Raw genomic sequence first — 25924 nt, forward strand, 5'->3', positions numbered from 1 at the left:
TAATCACACGGTTGTGGGCAGGCCAAACGCTTTTGTCATCAGTAACTGGTCGCTAGTCTATAAACCAATCAACTTCTTGTTGCTGCCCAACAGCATCTATACACAACCCCTCAGCTCCAGTTCATCTACAATCAAACTTCATGTACTGCTTATTCAAATAGCTGCACAAACACAACGCTTTCCACCAATGTCAGATCAGTTGTTTTTCAAAACATGCAGCAATCCTTTCAAACAGTAGTGTTAAAACAATTCTACCTCATTTCACTTCACAATGTCATTAGATTAGTCATTCAGAGCTCATGCTGTTGACACACACATTCAAATTCCACTACGGCAGCTGGTAGAATTTAAATTTAATTTTAAAAATCTGGAATTAAAAACTGGTCTCGGTAATAGTGACCAAGAAGTCATCATCGTTGTTTTAAAAATCCATCTGGTTCACCAACGAACTTTATTGCCCTTACCCAGAGCGGCCTACATGTGAACTCAGCCCCACAGTAATGTGGATGAATCTTAACTGCCTTCTGAAATGGCCCAGAAAATAAGATTCTTAGAGGACTTGGCAGGGTAAGACACGGAAAGTTGTTGCCCTTTGTAGAAGAGTCTAGGACCATAAGGTATAATCTCAAAATAAGCGCTTGCACATTTTAGACATAGGAGAAATTTCTTCTCTCAGAGGGTTGTGGATGTATGGAGTTCTTTACCGCAGAGGGGTGTTGAGGTTGGGTCATAAAGTATATTCAGTGCTAAAATAGACAGATTTTTAATCAGGAAGGGACTCAATGGTTGTAAGGAAAAGGCAGGAAAGTGGACTTGAGGATTATCAGATTAGCCACTGAATGGCAGAACTGACTCAATGGGCTGAGTGACTTACGTCTGCTCCTATGCCCTATGGTATTAAATCACTCAATTTAGGGACAATTAGAAATAGGCAAAAATGCTTATCTTGCTGATGATACCCACGTTCCCTGAAAAAAGTATGCTTTAAAAGAAGTGGCTTTACAGGTAGCTCTCTCTGAGCAGCTGCAATGGGATTGGGAGTGTAGGAGATTGGTTTTCAGTGTGGAACGCTGCTGGAATAATATAATCTCACCACTGGCTAACTTGAAGAGAAGAATGTTACCCTGATGTACGATATTTTTCAATTTTCTCTTATGAAGGCTTGAGAGCTGACCTTGGAGTCTTTTTTTAAAGCACTTCGTGAGATGCGAGAATTATCAGCAAGGCAGTGTTTACAAAATGAAGGATTGAAGTCAAGTGTAACCAGTATAGGATGGGTTGCAGGATGTCTTTGCTGAAAGACATTGATAAGACCAGTTGGGGTTTTTATGACTCTTTCAGGCTATTTCAAAGGGCAGTTAAGAGTGGTGGGTCTGTAGTTTCATGGTCAGTGTTACTGGCACTAACTCCCAACTCTACATTTTGTTGAATAAGTTTGAACTCCACAAGCTGCCATGGTGGAATCTGAACTGCTGACCCCTGAGCATTAGCCTGGGCCTTTGGGTTAGTAGTCCAGTGACGTTTACCACGATGCCATCTTCTCTGTATGCAAATACTGAATGAGTATCAAATCAGGTTCAGTTCTCTGATGGCTTGACTCAATTGGAAAGAGGAAGTTCCAACAGGCTCATCCTCTGTGGAGAGACGAGAGACTAGAGTCATAGAGTCAGTCAGCACGGAAACAGACCTTTCGCTCCAACGAGTCTATGTCGCTCATAATCCCAAACTAAACTAGTCCCACCTACCTGTGCTTGGCCTCCAAACACTTCCTGTTCATGTATGTATCTAAATGTCTTTTAAACGTTGTAACTCTACACACATCCAGCACTTCCTCTAGAAGTTCATTCCACACAAAATATTGTCTTTTTAAAATCTTTCTCCTCTCACCTTAAAAATATGCCCCCTAGTGTTGAAATCTCCCACCCTAGGGAAAAGACACCAGCCATTCACTAATTAACTTAATGCCAATTGTAGGGAGATCTACCATGGTACCAGGGTGCCCATCATGGGTAGATGTGCACAAAGAGAGATGGACCTTTTAGGACTGATCTCATATTCTACCCAGTCAAAGATGTACTCATGAAAAAGAGCTTTACGTTGGCGGAATAACCCTGAACTGCGATCATGCTGGAAACTAGAAGGATTATATCCATTGCTCACTTTCATTGGCTAGAGCATGGACTAACAGTGTACAAGCAATTGATTGCAGCCTGAGAAGTGACTTCATTATTATTCTTCCATCATTACCGTACAATTGAAAGTCAAAAAATGACAGAAGTGAAAATAGCAGCTTTCAGGCTTGAGTGATGACATTAACTTCTCTGCATGAAGTGGATTAATTGACTATCCCAACTGAGAGAACTCTATTCAATCTGAGGGAAGAGCTCTGGTGTTTCGGTCCATTAGCTTTCATTCCGTTGTGTAATACTGTGTGAGGAGAGGGATAACATCTCAGCTTCAGTCTTTGCAAGTCTTTTACTGTTCTCAGAAATGGCTTTATTCTTCTCTGATATTCTCACAAGATATTGGAATACGGTTGGACATGAATAGATGATTTGTGGATTTTATGAAATTATTTTTAAAATGAAATAAGGTTTCATGACAGAAAAAATGAACATCCCTTTTCCAATTTAATCATTATGATGAACTCATTATTCACTTCTTTATGAATATGAAAATTATCTCAAATATTGTAGTGGCAAAGAGGCAACTCCAGAATATTCTCAAGTCTAGAAAATGTATGAAAGGCCTCATGGAGTCATAAATGGTACCAGTCATAACATTTACAGAGTGAAAGATGATGGTGTGTTGAGGATTCAGCTCCACGAACCAATAGAATTACTCAAAAAGGTGGTCAGAAGCTTCCAGGAATACGGAAGGGCTCACGGGCACTTTCTGCAGGGACCTATTTGAGGTCCTCATTGATCAAAGAGATTACAGGGGCTGAGTGAGGGAGAGATACAAGATTTGTCCAAAGACCTGGACTAGTTGAAGACATAAATCTCACAGTGGAACCATAGCTGGAGTAAGAGACCAAACCAAAAAGATAAAGGACACAGTTGAATTCGAGGAGCTATGTAGAAGGAATAGGAATTACAAGACTAAGGAAGCAGTTTGTCCTGACCAATCCAACTCCCTTTCCTTCTCCCATCTATTTAAGTTAATACGGTCTGCTTCAATCACTAACACTGGCATGACATTCTCTGGATTGACAACACGTATAAAAAGACCTACTCTCCATTCAAACCTTACAATTAGTCTCATTTCGATATTCCTCTGTTTGCTCAACCCCTGTTTCCATCTACTCTGTCCCATCCTTCATAAATTTAAAGTCTTCCATCAAATCCCAGCATAATCTTCTTTGCTTTAATGAAACAGCTGAAACTTTATCTTCATATTTGAGTTTCCTTATACCAGGCAACATCCTGGGTTCTCTCAGAGGCTCTGACATCTAATCATGTGGAGCATAAGACTGTACATGGTGTGTGATTTTAATAAAATTTTACATAAGTTCACAATTCCCTTCTCCAGTTTTATGTTCTTTGTCTCTTAGTCAATCTAGTATTCTATTTGCTTTGATCTGATCTACTTCATATGGTACGTTTCATTTCTTATGAACCCAATTGCCCCAAGTCCCTGTGTTCTTTCACATCATACCAGTCTTCCTCTGAAATATTAAAAATATAATTACGAGGTGTTTTATCCAAAACATGCCACCTCAGATTTGCTGACACAGAATTCCATCTGACTGATTCTCCACTCTACCATCTTATCCGCTTGGTCCTTAAAATTATGTACTAAGTCTCATATTTAAGTATATTAACGAGTTTGAACATCCATATATCCAAATAACTAGGGTGCCAGTTAGCTCGAAGAATAGCTCGTGGTTCACAAAAACACCAACAGTGCAAATTTGATTCATGTCCCTGCCTCCTTGCCCTGCCCCTGTGAGTGGAAGGCAACAGCAAACCATCACTAACCGAATCTGATGAGAAAACAGCTCAGGATGAAACGTCAGCAGACAATGAGGTAAGGACCTGTCTTTGGACAAAGCACACACCATCTGAAACCTGAACCTATCCGCTGCTGAAAAAGGCCAATCAATCAATAATATCTGGAAGAAAACAATATTGATTGATTCAAGATTCAATTTCCAAAGCATTAAATATACCATCTAGGGCAAAGCAATCTGCTTTGTCACATCCACCAGCTTCAACATTCACTCCCTGCATTGTTATAGTGGCAGCAATGTGTACCATCTACATGATGCACTGCTGCCACTCATTAAAACCCTTGAATAGCACCCTTTAAATCCTTGACCCTCACCACTAAGGAAGACAAGGGCAGCATGAGAAGACTACCACCTGCAAATTCCACTCCAAGCCACACACCACCATGACATGAATTATATTGCCACGCTTTCACCATTTTTAAAAATTCTCTTGTTGGAATGGGCATCACTGGCTGACCTGCATTTATTACCCATCCCTAGTTGCCCTTGAGAAGGAAAGGGTGAGCTGCCTTCTTGAACAGTTGCAATCTATTTGCTGTAGGTAGATCCACAATGCCCTTAGGGAGGGAGTTCCAGGATTTTGACCCAGAGACATCGAAGGAACAGCGATGTATTTCCAAGTCAGGACAGTGAATGCCTTGGAGGGGAACATACACGTGGTGGTCTTCCCATGTATTTGCTGCCCTTGTCCTTCCATATGGAAATGGTCATGGGTTTGGAAGGTGTTGTCTAAGGATCTTGGGCAAATTTCTGCAGTGCATCTTGTAGATAGTACACACTGCTGCTACTGAGTGTCGGCGGTAGAGTGAGTGGATATTTGTGTATGTGGTTCTAATCAAGCCGGCTGCTTTGTCCTGGATGGTGTCAAACTTCTTGAGTGTTGTTGGAGCTGCACCCATCCAGGCAAATGGGGAGTATTCTATCACACTCCTGACTTGTGCTTTGTAAATGGTGGCCAGGCTTTGGGAAGTCAGAAGGTGGGTTATTCGCTGCAGTGTTTCTAGCCTCTGACTTGCTGTTGTAACCACTGTATTTAAATGCTGAGTCTAGTTGAGTTTTTGATAAATGGTAATGCTGAGGATGTAGGGATACAGTGATGGTAACATTATTGAATGTCAAGTGTCGGTGGCTAACTTGACTCTTGGTGGGTTAAATCCTTGAACTCATTCCCTAACAGCCCTGTGGGTAAACCTACAAAATATGGACTGCAGATGTTGACGAAGGCAGCTCACGACCACATTCAATGTTCATGAGCAGTTAGGAATTTTCCATACATGCTAAACTTGTCCATGATGCTCACAGCCTATAAAAAAAACCCAACGTCTCAAGCTGTTAGAACTACAAACTCAAACACTTGTCATTTGCTTCCTTATGATAAACCATTATTTTTAAACCTGTAATAAGTAAAATCTGCTGGGCATTTTGCTATTCTTCTCACTTGATATTTCCATTATTCCTGTTTCTCTCTTGGAAACCATACAGTTGGCTTTTATTCAGGTTGTGAATGATCAAAGTACGACGTTTTTCCAATTGCATTCCTTCAATGTGTCAGAATGAATGATCAGAATTTAGGGGTAGCTTTTCTCTTGATGGGATGAAATGCTCAGTTCATCTTGGATGGTTAATCAAATCAAAAACAGAGTTGAAGGTGCACAAAGGTGCAATGACCTTTTTAACACACCACTGAATGCCATTTATGAGTTTCAGATGTTCGGTTCCTGTTCAGCAACACTGTAACATTAGATGAACAAACTTAGAGAACCAGCATTTGATAGACTCATTCTCAAACCCATTATTACCAGAAATAGCTGTGTGTTCAGGAGGACATTTTCCCTAGCTAGTACAGCCTGTTCTAACCTATCATCTACCCCCCTCTATCCCTTAAGAACACTCCTACACGCAAATTCCCACTGCAGTACATGTGGTTTCAAGGCATTTCTTTTAACACTCAGTATTTCTGTTGTTCTTAAGACTGAAATGAAGACAGAAGTGGGACACAACTAGAGGTGGGAAAATAAAATCAGGCAGGATCCAGATTGCTATCCAGTAACCCTTGGCATCCTGCAGTGATCTTCCTCTCCTCCTTTAAGGCAGTCTTTAAAACCCAGCTCTTTGGTTGTGCTTTTGATCCCCCCATCGTAATAGGTTCTTTGGCTTGCCATCCATTTTTTAGTACAACTGTAAAATGCCTCGAGGCGATTTTCTACACCAACAAGTTGTTGTTTAACGAGGCCTAGTTCGCCTGACCAGAACGTGCGGTCAAACACGAGGCAGGCTCTCTCTGGAAGAGCAGCCGCTGCTCACATCAAGGGAGGTCCATTCAGAAACTTCCTCTGTGGTCCAGTGTAAAACAGCCCCTTCTGAAAACTAAGGCATAAAGAGGAAAAATGGAAAGGAAAACAAAAATATTGGCAGACCTCAGTGGAGACACAGTGGTACCATGTTACCAGCTTGTTTGTTGCAATGTTCTCTCTATCTAACTATCTTTCCAAAGTCTTCCCTGTAATAGCATTGCTTGAGGACAGCATTTTCACCTATCAAGGCAGATACGCAGAATTTATTTTATTTTGAAAATTGCCACAACTGAAATTTACTACCTTAAAGGTTGGCGGCGGCAGATGCGGAAGTAACTTCCAAACGAGAGTCGGTATGCCTCTTAAAAGAGAAAGCAAATTGCAGGGCAAAGGGTTAATGTTAACATATGAACAAGATGATTTGTATCATGAGTGATGTAAGATCATATGATGACCAGAGTTACTGGGAGATGGCTCTATCTAAAAGCCTTCATCACAATAAAGTTAGAACACAACATGAAACAAAAGGTAATGTTTATGGACGGCTTGGACTTGCATAATCTCTATCAACTCCAGTCCCAGGTATAAGTAAATGACAATCATCAAAGTTGATAAAAGAGGCTCTAGGATAAAAACAGAGGAATGGAACTAGTGGAAAGCTTTTTCAAAAGGAGGCACAGGCACAATGGTTTAAAACACCTTCCTCCGTGCTGTATCACTCCATGATTAAAGGCATCAAAACTCTGGACTGAGCCACACAAAACCAAAGGCAAAATGTTCAAGGTCAGGGAATCACATAGTCAGCTTCCTATGTTTAGGGTGTAAGTAAAATTCCTAATGGTTCTACTTTAGCGCGGTGGCTGAGCTGTTTGAAAGAAATGGGTTAAAAGAGCACAGATAAAGAGTGAAGGACAATATATCTTTCAATCTGCTTAAAACAAACAATGTGCAGAGAAAATTAAACCTTAGTAAAATGCAGCAACTGAACTTCAAGATTTTTTTTTAATGCATTGCTAACCCTCTTACGTTTTTGAACATGTGTCTGTATCATCCTCCCTTCAGTCTAACCAGGCCATTTTCTGGAAACAACATTGGCAACAGCCTGCACAGGAACTCTACCAAGACTAAACCATTGGTGTGTGAAGAAATTCTGCCTCCAGTTTTATTCTTTGTGTAGGAATTGCCTGAGAAAAAAAATCCTAAATTTATCTCATCCATATCCTAACATCCTGGTCACTGGAAGAAACGATAATTTTTTTTTTCTTTATTCATTCACGGGATGAGGGCTTCGTTGGCCAGGCAGCATTTATTGCCCACCCCTAATTGCCCAGAGGGCAGTTAAGAGTCAATCACATTGTTATGGGTCTGGAGTCACATGTAGGCCAGACCAGGCAAGGATGGCAGTTTCCTTCCCTAAACGACATTAAAGAACCAGATCTTTACCATGGACGTCCAGTCCCTCTACACCTGCATTCCCCATGCAGATGGCCTTAAGGCCCTCCGCTTCTTCCTGTCCCGCAGGCCCGACCAGTCCCCCTCCATTGATACCCTCATCCGCTTAGCTGAACTCGTCCTCACACTCAACAACTTCTCTTTCAATTCCTCCCACTTCCTACAGACAAAGGGGGTAGCCATGGGTACCCGCATGGGCCCAAGCTACGCCTGCCTCTTTGTAGGTTACGTGGAACAATCCCTCTTCCGTACCTACACCGGCCCGAAACCCCACCTCTTCCTCCGTTACATTGATGACTGTATCGGGGCCGCCTCGTGCTCCCACGAGGCGCTCGAACAGTTCATACACTTCACTAACACCTTCCACCCCAACCCTATGTTTACCTGGACCATCTCTAACACTTCTCTCCCCTTCCTGGACCTCTCTGTCTCCATATCGGGCAACCACCTAGAAACCGATATTCATTTCAAGCCCACCGACTCCCACAGCTACCTAGAATACTCCTCCTCCCACCCACCTTCCTGCAAAAATGCTATCCCCTATTCCCAATTCCTTCGCCTCCGCCGCATCTGCTCCCAGGATGAGGCATTCCACTCCTGTACATCTCAGTTGTCCTCGTTTTTCAAGGACCGTAACTTCCCCTCCTCGGTGGTTGAGAACGCCCTCAACCGTGTCTCCCACATCTCCCGCACCTCATCCCTCACACCCCGTCCACGCAATAAGAACCAAAAAAGAATCCCCCTCGTCCTCACGTACCACCCCACCAACCTCCGGATCCAACGCATCATCCTCCGACACTTCCGCCATCTGCAATCCGACCCCACCACCAAAGACATCTTTCCCTCCCCACCCTTATCTGCTTTCCGGAGGGACAACTCTCTCCGTGACTCCCTTGTCCGCTCCACACTCCCCTCCAGCTCCACCACACCCGGCACTTTTCCCTGCAACCGCAGGAAGTGCTACACCTGCCCCCATACCTCCTCCCTCACCCCCATCCCAGGCCCCAAGAAGACTTTCCACATCAAGCAGATGTTCACCTGCACATCTGCCAATGTGGTATACTGCATCCGCTGTACCCGGTGTGGCTTCCTCTACATCGGGGAAACCAAGCGGAGGCTCGGGGACCGCTTTGCAGAACACCTACGCTCGGTTCGCCATAAACAACTGCACCTCCCAGTCGCGAACCATTTCAACTCCCCCTCCCATTCCTCAGATGACATGTCCATCCTGGGCCTCCTGCAGTGCCACAACGATGCCACCCGAAGGTTGCAGGAACAGCAACTCATATTCCGCTTGGGAACCCTGCAGCCCAATGGTGTCCATGTGGATTTCACAAGTTTCAAAATCTCCCCTCCCCCTACCGCATCCCAAAACCAGTCCAGCTCGTCCCTGCCTCCCTAACCTGTTCTTCCTCCCACCTATCCCCTCCTCCCACCTCAAGCCGCACCTCCATCTCCTACCGACCAACCTCATCCTGCCCCCTTGACCTGTCCGTCCTCCCTGGACTGACCTATCCCCTTCCTAACTCCCTACCTACATTCACCTTTACTGGCTCCATTCCTGCCTCTTCGACCTGTTTGTTTCCTCTCCACCTATCCTCTCCTCTATCCCTCTTCTATCCGCCTCCCACTCTCTCCCTATTTATTTCGGAACCCCCTTCCCCTCCCCCTTTTCTGATGAAGGGTCTGGGCCCGAAACGTTAGCCTCTCTGCTCCTATGATGCTGCTTGGCCTGCTGTGTTCATCCAGCCCTGCACCTTGTTGTCTCGGATTTTTCCGACAATCGACAATGGATTCAAGGTCACCGTAGGTTCTTAATTCCAGATATTTGTTGAATTCAAATTCCACCATCTGCCGCGGCAGGATTCCAACCCAGGTCCCCAGAACATTATCTGGGTCTCCGGATTAACAGTCCAGCGATAATACCACTAGGCCATTGCTTCCCCATCAGCTGTTGACCAACCATGGCAAAGAATTTTCATCATTTAATCTACAATCAGGTATAAACGAGGAAAACTTGCTCAATGGCGAAGAGTTTTGAAAGTCCACTCAAGCATGCTACACACACCACACTCCATGGACAGAAAGTTCAGACGGATGTGTCTTCCCACCGATTACAACAATCCCACAGCAATTTTATGCTCAAAGGAGGGTTAGTTGTCAGAGACTACCTGAGTGAGGGGTGGAGGTCCTACCTTAGAGAGCTGCCCGAACAGTGCCACTGTCAGCAGTGGTCAAGCACTCCTCAGATTCTAAATCATGGCGTCTGGGAACCAGGAAAATGCATGTGGGTGTCGGAATGTGGTGTCATGGGTTTGACGAGCAGTGGGGATGGAGATGGGGACAGGAGGGATAGGGGTCTTGATGAAGAAAGACTGGTGAAGAGGCAGCACCCTTGGGACGCAAACTTCGGTGAGGGGAGGCCCCTTATGTACAAAGGGAGCCCTCAAGAGGGACACCCCTCTCAGTCCCCTACCCCCTAGGCCCAAGCAAAGTGAGCCATTGGATGTAGCCCTGAACACCTCCCCCCTTGCCTCAGAATTAATTAAAGCTGGGCAGGAAGTAGGTCTGGTCAATAATCAGCATCTGAAAATTCAGCTGAGAAATTTCATATCCCTCTCACCACCCCACCTCACCACTGTCCTACACCTTGCTGGCTAACCCAATAGTAGGGGGCTGTAAAATGTTGTCCGAATACTCAAAATCGTCTTAAACCAGATCCCCAATACACTGTAACTTCTCCAATCTGGAATAACTGGGACTGCATTTGTTCTGAATTTAGGAATTTTCCAGATTATACAATCATATTAGAATACCCAACCACAAGTGTTTGAACCCTAAAACAGGGTATATATTAGTCATAAAACATTATAAGTAATAAAAATAGTTCTGCTTGCACAAAATCTTTCATAATGTCATAGTCATACAGAATGGAAACAGAACATTCGGTCCAACGAGTCCATGCTGACCATGTTCCCAAATTAAACTAGTCCCACCTGTCTGTGTTTGGTCCATACCCTCCACACCTTTCCTATTCATCAGCTTATCCAAATGTCTTTTAAACATTGTAACTGTACCTGTAACCACCACTTTCTCTGGAAGTTCATTCCACACACGAACCACTCTCTGTGTAAAAAAGTCACCCCTCATGTCTTTTTTAAATCTTTCTCCTCTCATTTTAAAAATATGCTCCCTAGTTTTGAACTTCTCCATCCTGGGGAAAAGACTCTTGTCATTCACCTTATCTATGCCCTTCATGGTTACATAAACTTCTATAAGATCACCCTTCTACCTCCTACGCTCTAGTGAAAAAATTCCTAGTCTTTCTAGTCTATTTTTATATCTTAAGAATAATCCATTCCTGGTAAATGGATGACAACATTCTGGTAAATCTTTTCTGAACCCTCTCTAGTTTAATAATATCCTTCCTATAACTGGGCAACCCACACAGTACTCCAGAAGAGGCCTCACCAACGTCCTGTACAACCACAACATGATGCCCCAACTCCTATACCCAAAGGTCTGAGCAATGAAAGCAACGTGCTAAACACCTTCTTAACTACCCTGTCTACGTGTGAATACATTTCAAAGAATTATGTACCTCAACCCTTAGGTCTCTCTGTTGTACAACATTACACAGGACTCTGCAATTATAAGTCCTGTCTTTGTTTGTATTACAAAAATGCAATACCTTACATTTATCCAAATCAAACTCCATCTGCCACTCTGCTCCAAAAGTATTTGACCAAAATGATGCTTGGGTCTCCTTAAAACAACTTCTGAAAATTCATTGTTTGAAAACACCAGTTGTCTGAGTGAAAAAGTACAATATATGTTATTTTCTGTGGGTTCGTGGTTAGCTCCCACTTAGCATCTTCATCAGTGGCATGTGGAACTGAGCACATGAAAAGGCAGACCTTTCAGAAGATCAACACAAAATATTGGCAAAAATAAATCTCTTTCTGCCTTCCTCCTCAATCTTGTCATGGCACAAAAACGAACACATGGAAATGACCTAAATATTGACAGAGCGCATCAACTCTACAGAAGAACTCAGACCTTCTCAATTCAAGTTGAAGGGAACAATGTTCAGTACCGCCCGCGATTCCAAAGACATTATGTTCACCCTGGCCATGTGCAGCAAAGATACGGACAACCTCCAGGTTCAGACTGATAAGTGCCAAATAGCATTCAAGCTACAGAACCATCTTTGATAATTCATTCGCAGGATGTGGACATCCCTAGCTAGGCTGGCATTTATTTTCCATCCCTAATTTCCCAGAGGAGAGTTAAGTGTCAATCCAATTGCTTCAGGACTGGAGTCACATGTAAACCAGACCAGGTATGGATGGGAGTTTTCCTTTCCTAAAGCACATCAGTGAACCAGATGCATTTTCCCTGACAACCACCAACGACTTTGTGGTCATCAGTGGACTCATAATTCCAGACTTTTACTGAAATCAACTTCCACATAGTGGGATTCAAACCCAGGTCCCCAGAACATTAACTGGTCTCTGGATTAATAGCCTAGTGATTTTCCCACTCGACCATCGCCTTCCCCAAGAACAGAGAATTTAATCAACTCCCCACGACATCTTCAACCATCTTCAGCTGCTTCAATAATGGCATTCCGTCCATCATAAGGCAAAGAGTGGGGATGTCCACCGATGATTGCACAATGTTCAGCACTTTTTGTGACTCCTCAGATACTGAAGCTATTTATGTGCAAATGTAACTAGATCCGGACAATATTTGGACAAGTGGCAAGGAACATTCACACCACACAAATGCCAGGTGTTGACCATCTCCAATAAGACACAATCTAACCACTGCCCTTTGACATTCAATGATGTCATCCTCACTAAATCATCCACTAACAACATCCTGGGGATTACCATTGACCAGAAATTCAACTGGACTGACCACATAAACACAGAGGCTACAACAGCTGGTCAGAAGCTAGGAATACAGCGGCGAATAATTCACCTCCTGACTCCCCGAAGCCTGTCCACCATCTACAAAGTACAAGTCAGGAGTGTGAATGGAATATTCCCCACTTGCCTGGATGAGTGCAGCTCCAGTAACACTCAGAAAGCTTGACACTATCCAGGAAAAAGCAGCCCACTTTATTGGCACTACATCCACAAGCATGCACTCCCTCCACCACCAATGCTCACTAGCAGCAGTGTGTACTATCTGCAAGATGCCCTGCAGAAACTTTCCCAAGATCCTTAGACAACACCTTCCAAACACACAAACACTTCCATCCAGAAGGACAAGGGCAGCAGGTACATGGGAACACCACCACCTGCAAGTTCCCCTCCAAGTTACTCACCATCCCGACTTGGAAATATATCGTCGTTCCTTCACTGTCGCTGGATCAAAATCCTGGAATTCCCCACATAAGGGCATTGTGGTTCTAGCTTCACAACATGGACTCCAGCAATTCAAGAAGCCAGCTCACCACCAACTTCTCAAGGGCAACCAGGAACGTGCAATAAATGCTGCACCGGCCAGCAACATCCATGCCTAAAGACAGAATTTTTACAAAAAGCAGATCATGTTCTGCAATGCGGAGCTCACCTCCTGACTCCTCAAAACTGTGCACCATCTACAAGGCACAAGTCAGGAGTGTGATGGAATACTCTTCACTCGTCTGGGTGAGTATATCTCCAACAACACTCAAGAAGTTTGATTTGACCTAGGATAAAACAGCTGCTTGATTGACACCCCATCCATTATCTTAAGTATACAATCCCTTCATCATTGATGCACAGGGGAAACAGTATGTATCATCTACAGGATGCACTGCATTAATTCATCAATGTTCCTTCAATTCATCTTCCAAATCCTTACAAGCAACCTCAACCACTCGAAAGTCAAGAGCAGTAGATATATATAAACATCTCCACCTGCAAATTCCCCTCACAGACCATTCTAGCCTGGAACTGTTTCACGTTCTCTCATTGTTGCTGGGTTAACATCCTTGAGCTCATTCCTACCAGCATTGTCCTTTATTAATTCACAGGATGAGGGCTGTGCTTGGTAGCATTTATTGCCCATCCTTAATTGCCCAGAGGGCAGTTCAGAGTCAACCACATTGTTGAGAGTCTGGAGTCACATGCAGGCCAGACCAGGTAAGGACGGCAGTTTCCTTCCCTAAAGGACATTAGTGAACCAGATGGGTTTTTCCTGACAATTGATAATGGATTCACTGTCATCACTAGATTCTTAATTCCAGATATTTTATTGAATTCAAATTCCACCATCTGCCGTGGCAGGAATCGAACTTGGGTCGCCAGAACGCTATCTGGGTCTCTGGATTAACAGTCCAGCGATAATACCACTAGGCTATCGCCTCCCCATTGTGGGTGTCCTTACAATCCATAGACTGCAGTGAGTCAAAACAGCGGTTCACCATCACCTTCTCAAGGGCAATTAAAGATTGGCTATCAAGGCTAGCCCAGCCAGTAAACCCCACAATCCATGAATAAATTTTCAGAAATTTAACAAATGGATTACCAGATAGGGGCCACCGGGGGACTGTATGTCATCAAACCACAATAAAAGTTCAAAATAACAAAACAGGCGAAACTGAACAAATATGAGCAGCCTAAATGTCAACTGTGTATGTTTTCAACTCTGCTGGGAGCTTCTGACCTCTAGTGGAATAGTCTGAGTGACATGGGCACTGACAGACGCTGGTCGACTTGGCACTGAATGTCCTTAGGCATTCGATAAAATGTGAACATTTTAATGATGGCAGCACAACTTTTAACAAATGAGTGCGGTTGTGCTGTGGAGGATTTCCGTCAGTGCATGGGATAATACTCTGACTTTGCACTCAAAGTAACCACTCTGCTCCTTCTACCGGGAGGTCCTGAAGAGGAACTGGCTGTAGGCTGCCAACTGCGACCAAGGGCAAAACATTCGCACAGCGCTGCAGTCAAAAATCAGTCCTCCGTCACCCCCAGGGTCATGTTGGCACAATGCGGAAAAAAAACACGCTCATTTAATCCCTTTCTCTTTGGCTGTTTGACATCTGAAGGAAATGCAGTTACATTAAAAAAAAGGCTGACATTAGGAAGTCATCAGCTACAGAAGCTCTCCAACACTGACCTAGTGCATGCTGTGGGATGGAATCAGACCATCATTGCAGTTCAAATCACCTGATAGCAATCATCATTACCCTCTCTGCAGAAGGCAAGACTGAGAGGAAGCAGGAACTGGAGTGTAAAATAAATAATAGGCGATCAGAAGGCTGAACCATGCAAGCTGTTTTACTTGCACTATAAGCACAGGACTGGACAAGCGCAGCGTTCAAACACGACTTAAAGCAAGGTTGGAGGTTAAATAAAACTCTGCCTCTCACAGGGCAATGGAGATGAAACTGAATTCCAGAAAGGTAGCTGATTAGGAATAAATCGGAGATGGAGAAAACCATGATGATCACTAGAAAAATTTGAGCTGCACTGATAGTCAGATTTCATTTCACAACACTCTGTCGGGCAGCTGCTCTGCTTCCACACATTCTGGATTCATCGTGTTAGCTGTTGTATAATCATATTGCCTCAATCTATTGATGTGGAGGTGCCGGTGTTGGACTGGGGTGGACAAGGTCAGAAGTCACACGACACCAGGTAACAAAGGAGCAGCGCTCCAAAAGCTTGTGATTTCAAATAAATCTGTTGGACGACAACCTGATGTTGTGTGACTTCTGACCTCAATCTATTGAGCCGAGGTTTTACACAGGATTTGTAGCACCAAAGAAGGCCCAACTACTTAATACTAGTGTTTATGTTTCACTCAAATCTCCTCTAATTCTGGCTCATCAATCAGCATAACTCACTATTTCCTCGCGCCCATTAAGTACATATTTATCATTCGCCCTAGCTATTATCTGTGCTAGTGCATTTCACATTCTCACTCTTTGGGTAAAGACATTTCTTTGAATTCCCAATTAGATTTCTCAGCCAGTAACACTTTGTGATGAATTTATTTCCCCCATGGGGAAAGTGTGATGAGGGTGTTTAATTGTTTGGGAAGGAACGAGGTAGATAATTTGCTACCTTCCTGATCTCCCACCCTACTACCACAACCACCAATAAAGTCCAGGTCGGGGGTGATCAACTTTGTCACCCCAAAACAAGTTGCGGCTGTAGCATTAACGGCCACTTAAGGATGTCATCCCACAGACTCACTGAGCTGAATGATGATTCCATGCCATTTCTGGCTAGGGTATGAGACTATATAACTACTTTGAGAGATGATGAAGAATCATCTAGACTCAAAACGTTAGCTTGCTCTCTCTTCTCAGATGCTGCCTGACCTGCTGTAATTTCCAGCATTTTCACTGTTTCCCGTACTTTGCAAGATAACTGAGTAAACCATGCAATATTACCAATGAAATCTGTTGTAACCATAGTGAAAATCATCAGTGAATCAGGATCAGTCGAAGCTGAAATTAACATTGTTATAAAGGGCACTGAAACTCTCATCTGTATCTCTTGGTTGATTCATATCTTCCTGCAAGTCACTTTGAGATGAAAAGTTGGCTGTGGAATATGCAGCTTGGAAACATAATGAAGTGACACAGGAATATACAAATGGACCTTTATGAACAGCAGCTTCAAAGCAGCAGAGATGAGGAGGAAAACAGAAATTGCTGGAAAAGCTCAGCAGGTCTGGCTGCATCTGTGGACAGAAATCAGAGTTAGCAGTTCAGGTCAAATGACCCTTCCTCAGAGCTGAGGAGAAGAGATTTACAAGCAAGAACTGGAAGACACTCTCTTTGCCTGTCTGTCTGTCTCTCTCTTTCTTATCAAGTAAAACAACAGTGCATGGTAAAATGACAACTTGAAGCAACAACCAATTACCAATAACAAAGGCATCATGTTTGATGTTACACTTTCATGTTTTTCAGGGTAGTAGGCAATAAAATCCCTTTTTTCATTCACTCAAGAAAACCTTCCAATTGGCTTCTTTATTTGGACCCAATTAATCAAATCTTTAATTGATGTGTGATATAAATGTTTACTAAACAGAAATAAGAATATTTGTTACAACAGACCAAGAAATGGCATAAAAAGAGACAAGTCAATAACCCTCCTAACCTGGCAGAACAAATCCGTGGCATATATCATACAATTGCTCAAAACCACAATAGCATCAAACATACACACATAAACAGAGGTCATAAGCTTACAAAAAGGTGGGGTTTCAGCACCTTTACAGGAAGGTAAAGGCAATCTCAGTTTAATATTCTTAACGTCCTTGAATTTTGAGAGTGAAACTAGTGTCCTAACTGGTTAGCTGTCTTATTTCCTGAATAATAGTGAAGTTTTCAGATATCTTTGTTATTGGTAATTGGCTGTCGCTTCAAGTTGCCTTTTTACCATGCACTGTTGTTTTAGAGAGAGATGGACAGACAGGCAAAGACAGTGTCTTCCAGTTCTTGCTTGTAAATCTCTTCTCCTCATCTCTGAGGAAGGGTCATTTGACCTGAACTGTTGACTCTGATTTCTGTCCACAACAGCATGCAGTTCAGTACTGCCACTAAGAGTGTCACAGGAGTGTTACGAAGAAAAGAATTGACACTGAGCCTGATAAGGACTTTGGTGAAAGCAGTAGACTTTAAGGAACATCTTAAAGATGGGACAAAGAGAAAGGAGGAAGAGAGGTTTAAAAAGAGGACTCCAGAACTTAAGGCCAAGAAGAATGAAGGCAAAGATGCCAATGGTCCAGCAATGAAAACTGAGTATGCATGAGAGAATAGAATCAGAAGTGCACAAATATCTCAGAGTGCTGCAAAGCAGGAGGTTACAGAGATAGGGAGGGCCAAGGAAGGTATGAAACCAAGAAAGTGATTGCTCAGATCTGTATGACTAGAAACCTGGTGTGGAAAGGTAGGATGAGGATTTTTTGACTGGCGGCAATCATGGGACAAATGACTTCTGTTTGTTTGTAAAGCTTCTACTGGACAGATTCCACAATACTGGACCTAATATTGGGGAATGAGCCTGGCCAGGTGGTCGACGACTCAGTAGGGGAACAGCTCGGGAACAGTGACCACAATTCAGTAAGCTTTAAGGTATTTATAGATAAAGATCAGTGTAATTGTCAGGTGAAAGTGCTAAATTGGGGAAAGGCTAATTACAACGATATTAGGCAGGAATTGAAGAAAGTAGATTGGAGGCAGATGTTTGAGGGCAAATCAACATCTGGTATGTGGGAGGCTTTCAAGTGTAAGTTGCTGGGAACTCAGGACTGGCACGTTCCTGGAAGGATGAAGGATAAGTATGGCAAGTTTAGGAGACCTTGGATAATGAGAGATATTGTGAGCCTAATCAAAAAGAAAAAGGAAGCATTTGCCAAGACTGGGAGGCTGGGATCACACAAAGCAAGGGTGGAATACAAGGAAAGTCAAAAGAAACTTAAGCAAGGAGTCAGGAGGGCTAAAAGGGGTCATGAAAAGTCATTGGCCAACAGGATTAAGGAAAATCCCAAGGCTTCTTATACATAATAAAGAGCAAGAGGGTAGCCAGGGAGAGGGTTGGCCCACTCAAGGACAGGGAAGGGAATTTATGTATGGAGCCAGAGGAAATGGGCGAGGTATTAAATGAGTACTTTGCGTCAGTATTCACCATAGAGAAGGACTTGGTGGATGATGAGTCTGGGGAAGGGTGTGTAGACAGTTTGGGTCATGATGAGATCAAAAGGGAGGAGGTATTGGGGGTCTTGAAAAACATTAAGGTAGACAAGTCCCCAGCCTCTTGGGATATACCCCAGAATACTCAGAGAGGCAAGGGAGGAAATTGCTGGGGCCTTGAGAGAAAACTTTGTATCCTCACTGGCTTCAGGGAAGGTCCCATAGGATTGGAGAATAGCCAATGTTGTTCCTTTGTTTAAGAAGGGTGGCAAGGATAATCCAGTTAATTACAGACTGGTGAGCCTTACGTCAGTGGTAGGGAAATTACTGGAGTGGATTCTTCGAGACAGGATTTACTCCCACTTGGAAATAAGTAGGTATATTAGCGAGAGGCAACATGTTTTTGTGAAGGGGAGGTCGTGTCTCACTAACTTGGTTGAGTTTTTTGACGAAGTGACAAAGATGATCGATGAGGGTGGGGCAGTGGATGTTGTCTGCATGGACTTCAGTAAGGCCTTTGACAAGGTCCCTCATGGCAGGCTGATACAGAAGGTAAAGTCATATGGGGTCAGAGGTGAGTTTGCAAGATGGATAAAAAACTGGCTCGGTCATGGAAGACAGAGGGTAGCAGTGGAAGGGTGAGTTTCTGAATGGAGGGCTGTGACTAGTGGCAGTCCTCAGGGATCAGTGTTGGGACTTTTGCTATTTGTAATACATGTAAATGATTTGGAGGAGAATGTAACTGGTCTGATTGGTAAGTCTGTCAATGACACAAAGGTTGGCGGAATTGCGGATAGTGATGATGACCATCAAAGGATACAGCTGGATGTAGATCAGTTGGTGACTTGGGCATAGAGGTGGCAGATGGAGTTTAATCCGGATAAATGTGATGTAATGCATTTTGAAAGGTCTAATCCAGACGGAAAATATACAGTAAATGGCAGAACCCTTAAGAATACTGATAGGCAGAGGAATCTGGGTGTACAGGTACACAGGTCACTGAAAGTGGTAACGCTGGTGGGGAAGGTAGTCAACAAGGCATATGGCATGCTAGTCTTCATCGGCTGGGACATTGAGTTTAAAAATTGGTGGGTAATGTTGCAGCTTTACAGAACCTTAGTTAGGCCACATTTGGAATATTGTGTTCAATTCTGGTCGCCACACTACCAGAAGGATGTGGTGGCTTTGGGGAGGGTACAGAAAGTATTTACCAGGATGTTACCTGGTATGGAGGGCATTAACTATGAGGAGAGCTTGGAGAAACTTGGGTTGTTCTCACTGGAGCGACGGAGGTTGAGGGGGCAACCTGTTAGAGGTCTACAAGATTATGAAGGGCATGGACAGAGTGGACAGTCAGAAGCTTTTTCCCAAGGTGGAAGAGTGAGTTACCAGGGGCATAGGTTTAAGGTGTGAGGGGTAAGGTTTAAAGGTGATGTACAAGGCAAGTTTTTTTACATAGAGGGTGGTAGGTGCCCGGAACTCACTGCCGGGGGACATAGTGGAAGTCTCATTGTCCCTGGGAAGGTGATGGGGAACCACCTTCCTGAAATCCTCCAGCAGAGGATAGAAGTACTCCAAGGAGGAACAGAGTCAGATTACTCCATTATGCAGTCAGCAGAATTTATTCCATTCTACAGTTACAATATACAAGCAGAAGCTAAGATCACAGAATGAGACAGCAAAGAAGAACACCATTCAGCACACTGTGCTTGTGCCAATTTCCTAAACCAGAAACCTAACCAGGCACACTCACTGCTCTTTCCCTGTCCTGTGATTGGGATGTTACAATTCACTCGTGGGGAGTGCAAGAAGCTGGTGCAGTGTATACTTTTCATCTACATGTGAAATATTGCAGATGTTGAAAATCTGAAATAAAAACAGAAAGTACTGGAGAAACTCAGCAAGTCCAGCAGTATCAGTGGAGACAGAAAAATAGAGTTAATGTTTCAAGTTCCATATGACTCTTTTTCAGAACTTGTTTTCAGTGAAGAGTTGTTGTTTCAAGTTGCTTTTTAGCTCTGGCGGAAGATGACTTGGAATAAGTCATATTAACTCTGCTTTTCTTTCCACTGATGCTGCCAAACCTGCTGAGTTTCTCTAGCATTTTTTGTTTTATTTTAAGTATGCTTTTGACCTGCATGTTGTAGCCCTGGGCCTTTGAATACTGATGAGAGAGGGTCCAAATTTCCCCCTCTCACATGGCTCACCAGGCGTTTTCTGGAAGAAGGTGCAGTTTGATAAATTGGGCCACCAAGTCCTGAAGTGAGATTTATATCCAGAGCTCTAGGCTCTAACTACCACACCACAAGACCTCCTTCATCTCCTGTGGCCCAGATAACCTTCCCTTCTGCTAACGGTTATCTTTTAGAAAGTTACTATTGAATCTGTTTCCACAATCCTTTCAGCCAGTGCATTGCAGATCATAAGTCACTGAGTGAAAACTAAACCATGGGAAATAATATGGAAGTGCCCATCCTACTTTGACTACCTCTCCCCGTTACACTCAGGTCCTTAATGAGAATTACAATCAGGGCGTTAATGTCAGGATCACATTTCGGCTATCATCTGCACACACAGTCAAAAAAGACAAATGTTGAGTAACGAGACTTGTAGACATCTCAGGCACAGTGTGCTTTTGCTGGCATGAAATGTAAACGCTTTAGTTTTGATAATGATAAACAAAAAGAAAAATTATAAAAATTAAATACATGCTTTGTGATCATTGTAAATGCTGCTCTCATGTGAGTGTGTGTCAAGAGCCTTCCGCCAGCTGCTCAGCACAGCAGGCAAACCAGAGAGATCAGGAACAAGGGGAAGGCAGTAATTAAAGCTGTCAGCTTCTCTTATCTGTATTCATCAGAAGGAGGGGGTGTTTGACTCCTGGAAACTGCCCATCTATCAGCACAAATGTGACAATCTGTTTATCTCATGGCCACAGCCCATCTCTCCATTTTATTTTATTCAATCATAGGATGTGGGTATTACTGCCTAGCCAGCATTTATTGCTCACTCCTAATTGCCCAGAGAGCAGTTAAGAATCAACCAAAATGCTGTGGTTCTGGAGTTACATGTACGCCAGATAAGGTAAGGATGGCAGCATCCTTCCCTAAAGGGACATTAGTGAACCAGGTGGGTTTTTCAATCGATCAACAACTGTTACATGGTCATCATTAGACTCTTAATTCCACTATCAGCCATGGTGGGATTCGAACCTGGGTCTCTAGATTCATAGTCTAGCAAAAATATGACAAGGCCATTGCCTCCCATATTGTGAGCTCATGGTAGGTTAATAAAGTTATTTGCACACTTGGTGTTTTTACTTTGTCTCACACCTGCAACACACACACACAAATATAAACAGGAGATTTAGAATCTCCTCAGTTCAGGGGGACTGACTCTGAGCTGCTGGCCACAGCCAGTGTACTGTGCACAAGTAAATAAAGGGTGACTTGGTGATGGGACCTGGCCTCTGTGCAGTTATGTCACATCATATTGCCTCAGGCCTTTATCAAAAACCAGCCACAGATCACATCAGTGTTGCATTCAATCGCAACACTGTCCCATCATTGTCATCAGACAAGACTTTGAAGGAAGAGATTGCTAAGTACAAGGATGTTGTTAAACCCTTCAATTACTACTTTAGGCAAAAACTCCATAAAATTTAATCAGTGCAACCAGGAGCCAGGAGATGTTGTATTCTTGAGTTGTGCTGCTTATTACAGAATTACTACTCCCATATTAGATTGGCAAGTAGTGTAGGTTCAATCTACCATAAAATCTCAAACAGCTTTACTTAACCAACAAGGTGATAACCAGCAGCTACAGAGCAATTTATGTACACATCCTTAGTCTGGAAACCTCCTGCTCAGAGTCCTCATGGCTGTTGGTCATGTGGTGTGATCCAGGTCCTTGGCTTATTAGCATATTCAGTTCTTAAAGCAAAAACATATAGGGGAAATTATTAATTCTTTTAAGAATAATTTGTACCATCTCACAAGTAATTAAGAGATGGGAACGCAGGATGAAGATCTGTCAGAATGTTTACTCATTACAGAAAACCTCACTTTACTAGAAACTGTGCAGTTTCTCAAACAGGTTCTACTTCGCAAGCAAAACAGACCTAGCCAGAGGGATCTATGATCTGACCCTTATTTTCAAACAGTAAGCCATAGTTTTAGATTCTCACATAACAGGAAATGTTCTTTCCATATCTATCTGAACAAGATCCTGCAGGATTTTATACGTTTCAATCAACTCACATCTTACTTTTCTAGACTCCAGTAGATACAAGCCTAACCTGTCCAACCTTTCCTCCTAAAACACTCCATCCATTTCATTAGTCTGGGAAACCTCTTCTGGGTCTCATCCATGCCCTGTATAACTGAAACCTAACCTCCTTACTTTTGTATTCAATTCCCCTTGCAATAAATAAAAACATTTTATTAGCTTTCCTAATTACTTGCTGTACCTGCACTGTATCCTTTTGTGATTCATGCACCAGTACACCCAGATCCCTCTGCATACCAGAGCTCTGCAATCTCTCTCCATTCAGATAATCTGTTAGTTTTTTATTCTTCCAGCCAAACTGGAAAATTTCCTACTCCCACATTTTAATCCATTTGCTAGATCTCTGCCCATTCACTTAGCCCATGTTTACATTTTCAAAGTCTCTTTATGTCATCTCCACAACTTGCTTGCTGATCAATCTTTCTGTCATCAACAAACTAAACAACAATACCTTTGGTCCCTCCTTCTGTTATTTATATAAACTTCTGTGAATCAAGGAACTTTTAAACATCTAAACCCATGTATCAGCCATTATACCAGCTACTGAAAGACCCTAAAAATTTTCCAAGAGGGGCAAGAATACTGTTGGAAATTGACACGACAGATGAGAGAGACAATAGGGCCAAGGAGTAGGAACTGGATACTAATGGTAAATGAGTTGCGAGTTTAACAGTTTGCGGGAAAAGTAAATTGGGCATGGGATGAGATGTAGAGGATTCATGCATATATAGACAGGGTGGTTAAGAAGGTGTTTAACACGCTTGCCTTTATTGCTCAGTCCTTTGAGTACAGGTAGTTCTGCTATAACACGTGTTTTGTCAACATGAATTGGCTGTAATGCGATTAATGAATAGTGGATGCTGTTTGGATAATGGGAACTTTCTGCTGTACGGGTATAGCGATTCCCTATAACACGATTTTCTATAGCGATTCCCTATAACACGATTTTCTATAGCGATTCCCTATAACATGATTTTCTATAGCGATTCCCTATAATATGATTTTCTATAGCAATTCCCTATAACACGATTTTCTAGAGCAATTCCCTATAATGTGATTTTCTATAGCGATTCCCTATAACGCGATTTTCTATAGCGATTCCCTATAACGGGATTATCTATGGCGATTTCCTATAGCACAATTTTCTATAACGCGAGGCGCGAGGTCACACAAGGATGCAGCTATTGCTTTATAGGAGAACTACCTGTATAGGTGTTGGGATATCATGTTGAGGTTGTACAGTACATTAGTGAGGCCTCTTCTGGAGTATTGTGTCCAGTTCTGGTTACCCAGCTATAGGAAGGATATTATTATGCTAGAGAGAGTTCAGAAGAGATTTACCAGGATATTGCCGGGTATGGAAGGTTTCAGTTATAAAGAAAGGCTGGAGGGGCTGGGACTTTTTTCACTGGAGCGTAGAAGGTTGAGAGGTGATCTTATAAAGGTTTATAAAATCATGAGGGGTATAAATAGGGTTAATGGTAGGTGTCTTTTCCCTAGGATGGGGGATTTCAAGACTAAGGGCATATTTTTAAGAGGGCAGTGATTTAAAAAAAATACGAGGGGTAAGTGTTTTACACAGAGGGTGGTTCATGTGTCGAATGAACTTCCAGAGGAAGTAGTAGATGTGGGCACAGTTACAATGTTTAAAACACTTTACTGCTTGAAAGCTCCTCTTGGCGAATACTCTAACTATAAGAAAGATTTGCATTTTGATGATACCTTGCAGAACCTTGAGATGTCCCAAAATGCTTTACAACCAATGATGTATTTTCAAAGGCTATTCACTGTTATAATATCGGAAATTAGGAGCCAGTTTGGCAAGCTCCCACAAACAGCAGTATGATAATGGCCATAATCTGCGTCTTTAATTGAAATTGATCGAGGGTTAAATGTTGGCTGGGGAATGATGAAGAATTCCACTGTTTTTCTTTGAAATTGTTCAATGGGATCTTTTATATCTGCTCAGAGGGCAGATAGAACCTTATTATAATCTCTCACCCAGGACAGAAGGTGGGGGTGGATGGGAATAACTGTCTATCTGGATTCTAAAAGTGTTGAGAAGAATGAACAGACACCCAAATTAGGTTATAAGCACAAAGGGGCAAAGAGTTCTCGTGAACAGAAATAGTGTTGCATTGCCATTGCATCGCCTGTGGATGTAACCATTGTTGATTGCTGTAAAAACCCAAATGGTGCACTGTTGCCCTTCAGGGAGATGAAATTTCCCAATCCTACCTGGTCTGGTTTACATATGACTCCAGATCCCTAGCAATTTGGTTGACTCTTAACTGCCCACTGGACAATTAGGGATGAGCAATAGCCAATGAGGTCCATCCCCTCCGAAACGGCCTTCAGAGTCAATCCGTTCAAGGGCAAACCCCTTGGCACTGCACTGGGAGTGCCAGCCTGGATTTTTCTGGCTGCACCTCTGGAGTGGGACTTTTGCCTGTAACCTTCTGACTCCAGAGGAGATAGGGCTACAACTGACTCACAGCAGACACAAAATAAAGGGTAGAGCACCTAGAAACAGCTCATAATGATTAAAGAATCATAGGCCATCAATCTGGGCTATCAATTAATCATTTAAAGACTGCTCTGTGGTGCAGTAGTATCCCTATATCTGGGTGAGACAGTTCAAGCCCACATGCCACAGAGGTGTGGCACAATATGTTTGAATATGTTGACACGCCTACTGAATTGCTTTCGTCTCTTGTCCTATGTCAACCATCAGCCAATTTACTCCATAAGACATGACGCGTCCCATTCATCTCACACATTTGGGCATCTTTAATAAAACCGAGTGATCATTTTATGCTTCCAGTAAAAGCAGTTGCCCCGATAATTCGGTTTTCTCCAGGTGTATCAGTCATTTAGAGACAGACTGGTATCAAACTGCACCTCCCACATACCCAGATTGTCTGTAGACCCTGGGGCACACTATGACAAAAAATACTTTTCATCCATTGAACCCATTTTAACACAGTAAAATACACCTCACACAAAGGTAAGCAGAGAGAGACTGCCAAACAAAATGGGAAAATATCAAGACAAAAACACAAAAAGCTGCAGATGTGGAAATCTGAAACAAAAACAGAAATTGCTGGAGAAACTCAGCAGGTCTGGAAGTGTCTGTGGAGAGAGAAATAGAGTCAACATTTCAGCAAACATCTTTGGTTATGTTCAACACAAATACAGTTGCTGGAAAAGCTCAGCAGGTCTGGCAGCATC

The 25924-nt window shown here is 43.0% G+C and overlaps 1 protein-coding gene across 1 annotated transcript in view; it reads right to left on the reverse strand.

Annotated features, from left to right (window-relative positions):
• Nucleotides 1-1079: 1079 nt before the first annotated feature.
• Nucleotides 1080-25924, reverse strand: part of adck1 (aarF domain containing kinase 1) — a 399982-nt gene continuing 375137 nt past the window's right edge. Inside the window, exons 10-11 of the mRNA XM_048600420.1 lie at nt 6610-6667; nt 1080-1634 (exon numbers count right to left, since the gene is read on the reverse strand). Of these exons, the coding sequence (XP_048456377.1) occupies nt 6611-6667 (57 nt within the window). The 3' untranslated portion in view covers nt 1080-1634; nt 6610. The remainder of the gene's footprint in view (nt 1635-6609; nt 6668-25924) is intronic.

The sequence above is a fragment of the Rhincodon typus genome, chromosome 8, assembly GCF_021869965.1.
Source record: "Rhincodon typus isolate 14 chromosome 8, sRhiTyp1.1, whole genome shotgun sequence".
Taxonomy (NCBI): Eukaryota; Metazoa; Chordata; class Chondrichthyes; order Orectolobiformes; family Rhincodontidae; genus Rhincodon; species Rhincodon typus.